Raw genomic sequence first — 10,998 nt, forward strand, 5'->3', positions numbered from 1 at the left:
TGAAACCAGGATCCAATTCAATTTCTAGAATTGTAAGACTAACAGCTCTATCACTAATAGATATAAGATATCAAAATCACTTCAGATACAGGGAGTAAGTAAGGCCTAATTAAAGGATCAAGTTAATATCTTACTTGTATTATTCTTTATTATCAACTTCGTAGTCTAGAACCTAGGTTCTTCAACTGCTCAATCAATCAATCTCACATTCGCTATTTACCTCAATGTTCTCCTAATATCTATATTCACTCTGATTTGTTCCTCTCTTCCTCTTATCTAACCATAGAAGGGGGGATAACGCCACAACCATTGAACTCATTCATGATTTTCCGAAGTAAGTAGTATCTTTGTAGTCATTGATCCACTTCTAATAGTAATCTAGGCCGTTACGCCCCGATGTTCCCCGGAATGCCCCAGAAAGTGAAGGCTCTCGGAGAAGCCTGTAGAGTGATCGGGAAGCGGGAGGAAATACCTAGAAGAAGACACCCAAAAGACATCACAAGGCCACATAAGCGGTCGACTATTCTTGCTCTCTTATAGAAAGTAAAAAGACCCCATCTATAGGTATCTACTTCTTAGTCTTTCGACAATGCAAGCAGGCATTCAAACTCTGTAGACATGCATTATCGGCGTGGGCACTGGTAGTCTCACCAGGGGTCTGTCATTCGCAAAAAGAAAGGGTCTATGAAATTCTGTAGTAGGTCTGTTTCCAGCCCTGCTGAGCACATCAGAAACATATGACCTGCCAGCTAGCAGAGTGCCCTTCTACCTAAGAACATCGTGGAACTTTTGGATTGCAGAAATATCGAAAGGATGTATGGTTCCCTGTTATAGATTCGGGATTTGATTACTCCACAGTTCAAAGATGCTATAAACCGAATTGCCGATTTATTGAAAAAGATTAATTCCTGTCACGGTGGTCATCCGAGGAACGTTCTCGGTACTTGTATAGGTATACCCACAAAGGGCGGCAAGAGGTGAGCCCTAAAATGGAGTGAGAAAGCCAAAAATAGAAGAAATAACAGAAACCCACTAGTAAATGGTACGTAGTTTCTACTATGTATTATGTCGTAGGTAATCCTGCTGATACTGAGTGGTAGTAGCGTGACTAATGAATTGGTCTTGGTATTCATTACTATCGTAAAGCATGGAAAGCTGTATCGTGGGCATGTCTCATGGGTAGTTTGGCATGGATAATGTGGGCACCGGAGGTTGCTAGTCGGAATGACCTTGTCGCAGGACGCGAGGCGCGTTTTTGACGACAAGGTAAATTTTTCCCAGAAGAAAGGTTCAGTATAAAAACAGCCTGCGGCACTGAGGGGCCTATTCTGGCTGAGTATAACAACTTGCCAGACCCTGTTGTCACCAATAAATATCGGAGACATGACTAGCGCAGGTTAAACCAGGGGCGAGTCATCAAACTGTAAAACTCTTTTTTGAGAGAACTTTGTGGTATCCAGCCGGAGGAGGTGTCCACAGAGCAAGATGTCCTTTTGTGCTGGGTAGGGACGGAGACAAGAGGTCAATAGAAAGTATTCCACAATGTAGGAATTCAAACATGGCGAAATAGAAGAATCAGCCTATCAAACCACCGAGATCACGATCCATGCCTGTAACCCGCTCTTCTAGCCTTCGCTTCCTCTGCTCCAAGACACGGATTTCGGCTAACTCTCGCTCAATATCCTCATCAGTGACCTCCGGGATCTCTGGTTGTGCTACTGGTGCGGGGGGAAAATCATCTTCATTGTCCCCATAAGAGTGTCTCATCTGATCCAGTTCTGCAGTGTTTGTTGCAACCCTACCTTCCAACTGTGCTATGGACTCACTGATCATCTCATGTCGATAGCGAAGGTTGGCAATCTTTTCCTGTGCACCGGCAACTGGACTTTGAGCTGGTTAGATTAAACTATAAGTTATTATCAGAGGCATAGAACTCACTAGACATTGCACAGGATCTCGGCGCCTCGAAGGAGCACTTCAATGTTGACCTCCCCGCGGGGTCCCCTAGTTGAGGTGCCCGCTGATCGCTTGATCTCTTCCATCATATCGTGTCCCAGTACTCTTGCCACTGCAGACTGGTTACGGTTGTCTCGCGCGGAATAAATGCGGCTTGCCATTGACTCCCTTTCGGTCTCAGCAGGGAACATAGTCCCCCGTCGTGTGGCGCGTCTTTGTGATCCATGGGCCTTGGTAGAGGGGTCGACCTGGAAGAGTGCTCGTTCGTGGGCTTCAGTATCACGGATTAAGGCTGTGATATCGTGGGAGCCCAACAGTGCAGTGGTGAAAATACGTGGGGGAGGAAACCTGGACGCTTGCGTTAGTGAAAGCAACATGGTTATTGAGGGATATCACAAGCACTAACGGCAAATTGGCAATAGCATTGGAAGAGAGCGTAATCTGCTCTAGGTGAGAATTGAGCAACGACATGTTTGCGGGTGTTTTGAGAGTTCTAGATCGTGAAGGATGAGTGATTGAATGGTCTACACTGCACCGCACTGTTTACTCTCGGAAAGCTGCATATATGCCTGAGGCATGAATTCAGAATGTGTCTGTGTATCAGCAACCACGTCTAGCCACGTTGAAATTTACTGAATATGATAACGCCAATTTAATTCTGATTTACATGTTGTTTCTCTTCTCTTTGTAGCTTTTTTTTCAATGCCCTTTTGTCGCCTTTCTAACAGCTTCGATAGCAAAAGTGCCAAGTTAAGTCCGCCCCGGTAAGCTCCACTGACTAAGCGCTCATCTGGTCTCTTGCGCCCGTTCATCCCATCTCTTGACATCACATCACCCATCCACTTCATCCATCTGTCAGCACCAGTTTTTCTTCATCATACTCGTGATATCGGCAGCTTGGCTCTATAAATTGCTTTTCTGCTTTCTGTTTTCATATCGTGCTCACTCGCCCTTCCCCCTACTTCTTCCGATAGCTTGGTGGCTGCCCAGCTGAGCTCGATAGCTTGAGAAAGATGCCGGCCGAAAGGCGTTCTTTGCGATCAAACAATAAATCCGACACCTCTTCATCTGCTAACGGTGAAAAGGCAACCTCGAACGCTCAGAGCTCGGGTGCGAAAGACAAGGCGCCCACCACTCGCGCCGCCGCCAATAAGGCCAAGTCAGCTCCGACCAAGAAAGACGCAAAGGGCGCATCAAACGGCAGCATGGGAGAGAATGATCAGTCGCATACGAATGGTTCCAAGTCAACCGAGAAGGGTGTGAATGGATCCGAAGATGTTGAGATGGGAGAGGATACGGCAGGTGCGCCTACATCCTCATCCAACACCAGCAAGGACCGCAAAAGTAACGAGAAGATGACTGTTGTAGTGCCCCCGACTAAGGGTTCCAGATCTTCCGGCAAGGATAAGGAGGAGGATGTGACGATGGAAGGTGCGGAGGATGGTGATGTCGAGAATACCGAGCCCGAGGTCGACCCGACAACCAAGGCGATTCAAGGTTCGTCTAGTTCTTCTTGCTGAAAATAAGCCCAGGTTTCTAACGATGAATGCCTCTTTGTTCGGCGTGGGTTTAGACATCAAATTCAACTTCACCTTGCTCGAGCGAGCCGTTGCCCACTTCGACCCTAGATTTACCCTCCGTGTTCTCCGATCGATATCGTCGATGCGGAAACACCTCACCCCGGAGGTCCTCGCCGAAGTCATTGTGGATACCTATTCCGCTTCTAGCTCAACCGCCTCGTTCCTGTTGGAAGCTCTTGGCCAAACCAATGCTTTCGAGAATGCTCCAGCTAGCTCGCAGATGGAAGTTGACTCGGATAAGAAGCCCATCCCTAAGGAGACCCTTGCTGAGGTGGATGCATATCTCTCCATTCTCGTCCAGATATACTTGTTCGATCAACGGGAGATTCAGAAGGGAGTCCAGTTCTCGACAAGCTTGATCGAGCGCCTGCGCGCACTGAACCGCCGTACGCTGGATTCTCTCGCCGCCCGCGTGTACTTTTACTACTCTCTCTTCTTCGAGCAAGTCGCTCCGCTTCCTCCTTCTCCCGCAGCGGCTGTTACCACTATCCGCCAGCCACTGTTGGCGGCACTGCGCACAGCTGTGCTCCGGAAAGATGTCGATACGCAGGCTACTGTGATGACCTTGCTGCTTCGCAACTATCTGTCCACGTCTCATATCTCACAGGCAGATCTACTGATCTCGCACAACCCATTCCCCGTGGCTGCGTCTAACAATCAGATTGCTCGTTATATGTTCTACCTCGGCCGCATCCGTGCCATCCAGTTGCAATACACGGAGGCCCACAGCCATCTGATCGGTGCTACCCGCAAGTCACCTGCCAGCCCGGTTGCTCGTGGGTTCTACCAGGCTTCCCATAAGTTGTTGGTCGTTGTGGAGCTGTTGATGGGTGATATTCCTGACCGCGCAGTCTTCCGCCAGCCGGCTTTGGAACGGGCTATGCACCCTTATCTGTTGCTTTCTCAGGCAGTCAGTGTTGCTGATCTGGATGGTTTCCTCAACATTGTCAACACTCACAGCGAGACTTTCCGGAAGGATGGCACATACACCTTGATCCTGCGTTTGCGACAGAATGTTATCAAGACCGGTATTCGCATGATGTCGCTGTCTTACTCCCGTATCTCTCTGCGGGATATTTGCCTTCGCCTTGGACTTGACAGTGAAGAATCTGCGGAGTACATTGTGGCCAAGGCTATTCGGGATGGTGTCATTGAGGCCACACTTGATCACGAGCACGGGTTCATGAAGAGCAAGGAAGTTGGTGACATCTACGCGACTAGAGAACCTGGCGAGGCCTTCCACGAGCGTATCCGCGCTTGTCTAGCCCTCCACGATGAGAGTGTTAAGGTATGTTACTCTATCTCCCTCGCTGAACCTTTTTTTTTGCCATTACTAACATGGACTCGTCTGATCGCAGGCTATGCGTTTCCCCATGAACCAGCACCGCCTGGAGCTCAAGAGTGCCCAAGAAGCTCGGGAACGAGAGCGCGAGCTTGCCAAGGAGATCCAGGAGGGAGACATGGACGATGAAGATGCCGGTGGTGATTTCGATGCCATTTAAAGAGGAGTGTGGTTGTTCCATAATCGATACAGCATTTTTTTACTTCCCCCTCTACCGCACTGGTCCCATGCATGGGTCTCTACCTCGTAGCGGCCTTCTTCCACCCGTGTGTTAATTGTGCAATTTGTTTTCCTTATTCTGGCTCTTTATTCGGATGTGTACGAAGGGGAATCTGCAGGATGCAGGACCAAGATGGCCGGCGCAGTCTTCTGTGTCTATTATACTGGAATTATTTCTTGCCCTGTGCCTTTATTAGAATCGTATCTCAACTGAGTGGTTAATGGCTTGTACATTGTAATCCCCCCCTAGGATTATCATCCCCTTGATGCTGTTCTTAAGAGTACATAAGTGTCGATAACAGGCCGCCGAGTCATACTTGGTTGCGTAGCACCGGGTCCGTGCCGACCCGAGAGAGCTCGAAATCTTCCCGCCCGCAAGATTGTTCGTCCTTGTACTCCGCAAACACCTCACATCGGTATCGTTTCCTGGGATCGGGTTCCTATGGTTTGATTTGGATTCCCTCGCTTATAATTTAAGAGCCCTCGCATTGAGCATGGGAGCTCGAACCGCATCAGCCACCGGGCTGATCCTTTCATCACGAACAACTGTCTGTTCCCAATGCCTCCGCGATGACCTCCGTTTCGCGCATATTGCTCTCCAATCCCGCAAATACCACCCGACGCGCCGGCGGGATGCCTCGCCATTTGGAGCTGCTGTGTCAGCGGCTCAGGCCATCTTCAAGGGTATGCCGAAGGCGCCTCCAGGTATCTCCGTCGACCCATTGAGAATGGTTGGGAAAGAGCTCAAGTTCCTCACCAAGAACATCCGACAATTGCTTGGATCGGGTCACCCAGCGCTGGACAAGGTCGCCAAGTACTACACTCATAGCGAGGGTAAGCACATGCGGCCCATGCTTGTCCTCCTAATGTCCCAGGCGACAGCCCTGGACCCTCGCAAGCACCACACCTACACGGACAAACCGAGCCCCGTCGATTCATCCTTCAGTGCGCCATCTATCCTCGAAGACGCCAACCCAGAAATGAACCCGCTCGTAGCCCCGAACGCTGAGAGCAAATATGACTTTTCGGGAGATGACAACATCCTACCTTCACAACGGCGGCTGGCCGAGATCACGGAGTTGATCCACACAGCATCTCTCCTGCACGACGATGTCATCGATAATGCCGTGACACGTCGCGCCAATAGCTCCGCGAACCTAGCGTTCGGAAATAAGATGGCCGTGCTGGCGGGCGACTTCTTGCTCGGGCGTGCCTCGGTAGCGCTGGCTCGTCTGCGTGATCCCGAGGTCACCGAACTCATGGCCACTGTCATCGCTAATCTGGTGGAGGGCGAGTTCATGCAACTGAAGAACACTGCGCAAGATGAATCGAGACCTGTCTACACCGACGAGACACTTGCCTACTACCTCCAGAAGACTTACCTGAAGACCGCCAGTCTGATCAGCAAATCCTGCCGCTCTGCTGCGGTCCTGGGACGCAGTGCCCCGGAGGTGATCGAGGCCTCGTACGCCTATGGCCGCAACTTGGGTCTAGCTTTCCAGCTTGTTGATGATATGTTGGATTACACAGTCACTGAGGCGGAGATGGGCAAGCCTGTTGGTGCAGACTTGGAGCTTGGATTGGCTACTGCGCCACTCTTGTTTGCGTGGAAGAGCAACCCGGAACTTGGTCCTCTGGTCGGACGAAAGTTCCGCAAGGAGGGTGATGTGCAGCTGGTGAGTGTTCAAAATGGCGTGTGAACTTGCTTGGTATGATGATACTAACTATTTGCTTCCATTAGGCCCGTGAGCTCGTTTACCGCAGTGATGGTGTTGAGCAGACCCGTGCTCTGGCCCAGGAATACGCCGACAAGGCCATTGCCGCCATCAGCGACTTCCCAGACAGTGATGCCAAGACCGGCCTGATTGAGATGTGCGAGAAGACCATGAATCGCAGGAAGTAGAGGAGATTGCGCTCCCATGTACACATATTTTTGTCTTTCAGCTTTTGCCCATTCCTTGTTGTTTCTTCAGGTGATAGTGTTTTTTTCTCTCTACATGCCTGTGTACACTTAGATGTCTTAGATGGTTGGATATATATTTGATCTTCACCAATAGAAAGATTTTCTTCTCTTCTCACCTTATGTTGTATGTAGAATGCAGGATTCTGTATTTTAGGTATGAGACCCTTATCACGCGCTTTGGTATAAGCTCGGTGGGTCTTAAAAAAGTCACTGTTGCACTGCATAAAGAGAATAAGTATCGACACTTTTGCTGAATTCAAGCCTTTAGTATCTAGCTTGGGGTAGAACGACCATATACAATTTAATTTGAACCAACTCACCGACTCGAACAGTAACAGGTGAGGTTGTTGATTTCCAAAAAGTTCCTTTCACGTTCCTGACAGCTGGTCGATTCAGGCGGGGTACAAGGGAAGCTACAAGTAATGATACAACAAGTATGTAAATTACAAAATAAATACAATATTACATGCGTTTAGATCGAGTAACTTGGAAGAAATACAAATACCGAACCTGTAATGCCGAGGTACCAAGCACCTCCGTCATCCCGTGCCTGTGGAAGCTGCAACTCTTCGTATCTCAACTTACTCTCTTGCGATAATTCTTTGTCCCTCATCTCGCTCGTTTTATATTTTGGAGCCGGTCTCTCTTCCTTTGCCGTGTCCTATCTTAGCTGTTGGAGGTCGCTCTCCCAAACTATGGAGCTTTCGACCCGCCCGCATTGATCGACTGGTTCCCGATGGGTTCGCTCGCTAGCTTCCTCTTCGTTTACGCCCTCGGTGGAATCACCTTCATTCCACTAGTATTGTCCTCAATCATCCTCTACGCCTACCTGACTCTTCCATCTGCACCGCAACCGCTGCAATCATGCGAGAAAGCGCTCGATCCCGTCCGCCAACCTACCGATGACGACTTTAGTCTCAAGTCCGGCACCGACCAGCTGGCAGAGAAATTCCATCGCACCCACGAGTCTGATGTCGCTGCTGGATACTTTGCTGTCTGTCGTGAATATGTTCCCGGTGGTGTGAATGGGAAACCCCCCGAGAGAACGACCCCCGCGGGGGAAGTCGTTGCAGCCGAAAGCCCTAGCGTGTACCAGACTATGTACCGGAGTCTATTCGATCGAAAGCAGGCACCTAGCATCGATCCGGCGAAGGCGAATGGAAAGACCACGAAGCGGGCGCGGAATGTCTTTTACATTGTTCTCCGGTATGCCTCTCTTTGTCTGAATGTATAGGTTGTTTATCACTTAAAGGCTGATTGCTGACGTTGGCTGATTGGTGCTCAGACATGGCCACTTGATGCTTTACGATGACGTAAATCAGGTCGAGGTGCGGTATGTCATTTCGCTTGCTCACCACGATGTGACCATTTCCGCCGGAGAAGGTGATATCCCAGAAGGAGAGCTGTGGCTCAAAAGAAATGCCATATGCCTCTCTCGGCGACTGGCTTCGCTCGGAGATCTAGGAGGGCCAACTCCGCCGTTTTATCTCTTCTCTGAAAACCTGTCTGAGAAGGAGGATTTCTATATCGCCATGCTGCAGAACCAAAACCGGCTGTGGGACTCGCCTGATCGCCCGCCCAAGCACCAAGAGTTTGATACAAAGCATATTGTCACATTAGTTCAGCGCCTGCATTCCTCTGAAGAGCAGCTGCAGACACGTTGGATCAATGCTTTCCTTGGAAGGTGGTTCCTAGCTATGTACCGGACACCTGAGTTGGAGGAAATCGTGCGGAGTAAGATCGTCAAAAAGATCTCTCGTGCCAACAAGCCTAATTTTATTAGCAAGATCGGCTTGCAGAGAATTGACATGGGCGAAGGGGCTCCATTTATCACCAACCCAAGACTGAAGGACTTGACGGTGGACGGTAATTGCTGTGTGGAGGCCGATATCCAATACACTGGAAATTTCCGGGTCGAGATCTCGGCGACTGTCCGCATTGACTTGGGTCCTCGGTTCAAGGCTAGAGAGGTCGATATTGTCCTTGCCGTTGTGTTGAAGAAACTTGAAGGCCATTTGTTGGTACGCTTCAAGCCCCCACCCAGCAATCGCATCTGGATGTCTTTCGAAACCACGCCGAAGATGGAAATGGACATCCAACCCATTGTCAGCTCCAAACAAATCACATACAGCCTCATCCTGCGCACAATCGAGAGTAAGATCCGCGAAGCAGTGGCAGAGAGCATTGTTCTGCCTTTCTGGGACGATGTTCCCTTCCATAATTCCCTCGGCCAAGCTTTCCGCGGTGGTATCTGGCAGCAAGACACTCCAGAGTCAAGTGCTCAGGTAGAGATACCGGAGATACCCGATGAATCTGGCGAAGCTCCCCCGACCCCGAAGAGTATTGCTAGTGATTCCATTGAGGTCCTCAAGTCCAAGGACGATCGCACGATGAGCATGCCTGTTCTTTCCGAGTCCGGAACGGCGAAGAAAAAGTCGCGCAAAGGGCTGAAATCTTCCCTATCGGATCACCAATCGAACAGTTCCACTGCAACTTCCACTGGTGTCGAGAGATCGGAAATCACACCGCTGCCTCGAGCTATTCGGTCACAGACCTTCTCTCATGCTGCAGACCCGATAGTTACAGCAGACAATGCCAAAGTTGACAAGCCTGTTTCAGAGAACAAAGGCGAAGAAAGGAGTCATGCAACAAACGCCATGATAGAGATATCAAGCCGGTCCCCGCCTGCATCCCCGCAGCGAACTCCAGGCACCTCGCCACCTACAGGTGGTCTTATGATGCCAGAAAATGCGGTCCATAGCCGCGAGTCGTTGGTTGCGGATTCTATTGACAGCGCTAGCTTTTCTCATGAAAGTGTTATTCAACGACCTTCTTCTACTCGCATGGAGAGCGGGACCTTCTCCAGCTTGAGAAACTCTCGAGGTAGTTCCGCTACATCTGTCGTCAGCGACACAGCTCCACGACGCAGCACAATTGAAACCCTCACCAAATCCTTTACATCTTCCGATGACAAGTCTTCCGGTCCAATGACTCTTGGGCAAGCCACTGCCGCAGCCAAGAAATGGAGCTGGAGCGTGTTTGGTAAAGGTGACCCAAATAACAGTCCAGAATCGCCGCGGGCTCCTTCAGGCACGCTTAACCAACCGATTGGGCGTGGTCATCCTCATCCACCACTTGGAACACCCTTACCGCGCCCAGACAAATATGCCTTGAAGAGGAGTTCAGGAACATTGCCCAAGCGTAAACCCGTGGCAGCACACACAGTGCCTGAACGCCCCAAGACGGGAGAGCAACAGCTCCCACAATCACATTTACCTCGCAGGAAACCCATGGGCCCTGAAATGCAGAATGACCAAGGCACTGATCAACTGCTCGTGGTGGAGGCACCTCAAGAATCTGAGCCAAATAGCCCGGCCCCTGGGGACCCGGAATCAGACTCTAGTCTGATAGCCCCGACTCCTGTCGAGAGTGAGACATCATCAAAGGCTGAACAGCTTGAGGATGATTCTGAAGAGCAAGAAGAGTTGTCTGGAGTTGAATCGCTGCGCTCTGTTGACCAGGCGCCCTCTTCAACCCCAGGCAGTCATGAGGCCTTGCCATCTACTGGAAGGGTGGAAATACCCTCATTGTAATGCTCGTTGCCTTCGCCCCCACACGAAAGAGGGGATTGGCTCACATAGATGTATGCAACTATCGAATTGGAAGACGAGACCCTTTGGACCTTTTGATTGCTTGGCCATATTGCTGTGCTGGACAGAAGTCTCCATGTCAGGCTGGTTATCCCTACATGCGCTCGCTCTCTCGCACCGAATATTCCAAGTCCCCTATGTGTCTCCTTTATGTTTGTAGCTAATCCTCCGAGATCCAATATATCCATGTCAATCGTAAGTTGTTTCGAACGAAGTAGACCAAGCATGCCGTAGAGATTGGCCTAGATAGATACCTCATTTATTCCTGCTGCCTGACCTACAGTGTGT

At 50.1% G+C, this 10,998-nt stretch overlaps 4 protein-coding genes across 4 annotated transcripts; 3 read left to right on the forward strand and 1 right to left on the reverse strand.

The window, feature by feature from the left end:
• Positions 1-1,575: 1,575 nt before the first annotated feature.
• Positions 1,576-2,427, reverse strand: PEX2_019650 (uncharacterized protein; the record flags this gene model as incomplete). Its single annotated transcript, XM_016739240.1, has 3 exons — positions 1,576-1,885; positions 1,939-2,304; positions 2,363-2,427. 3 exons carry the CDS (start codon positions 2,425-2,427, stop codon positions 1,576-1,578), a joined length of 741 nt encoding a protein of 246 aa, XP_016599179.1.
• Positions 2,428-2,969: 542 nt separating this feature from the next.
• On the forward strand, positions 2,970-5,038 carry PEX2_019660 (proteasome regulatory particle lid subunit RPN3; the record flags this gene model as incomplete). The annotated part of the gene is made up of 3 exons (XM_016739241.1): positions 2,970-3,453; positions 3,530-4,824; positions 4,895-5,038. 3 exons carry the CDS (start codon positions 2,970-2,972, stop codon positions 5,036-5,038), a joined length of 1,923 nt encoding a protein of 640 aa, XP_016599180.1.
• A 553-nt stretch (positions 5,039-5,591) lies between these two features.
• On the forward strand, positions 5,592-7,000 carry PEX2_019670 (trans-hexaprenyltranstransferase; the record flags this gene model as incomplete). Its single annotated transcript, XM_016739242.1, has 2 exons — positions 5,592-6,773; positions 6,839-7,000. 2 exons carry the CDS (start codon positions 5,592-5,594, stop codon positions 6,998-7,000), a joined length of 1,344 nt encoding a protein of 447 aa, XP_016599181.1.
• A 796-nt stretch (positions 7,001-7,796) lies between these two features.
• On the forward strand, positions 7,797-10,653 carry PEX2_019680 (SMP domain-containing protein; the record flags this gene model as incomplete). The annotated part of the gene is made up of 2 exons (XM_016739243.1): positions 7,797-8,266; positions 8,346-10,653. The coding sequence occupies 2 exons, from the start codon at positions 7,797-7,799 to the stop codon at positions 10,651-10,653; spliced, it is 2,778 nt and encodes a 925-aa protein (XP_016599182.1).
• Positions 10,654-10,998: the final 345 nt, after the last annotated feature.

Source organism: Penicillium expansum (genome assembly GCF_000769745.1).
Source record: "Penicillium expansum strain MD-8 chromosome Unknown contig52, whole genome shotgun sequence".
Classification (NCBI taxonomy): Eukaryota; Fungi; Ascomycota; class Eurotiomycetes; order Eurotiales; family Aspergillaceae; genus Penicillium; species Penicillium expansum.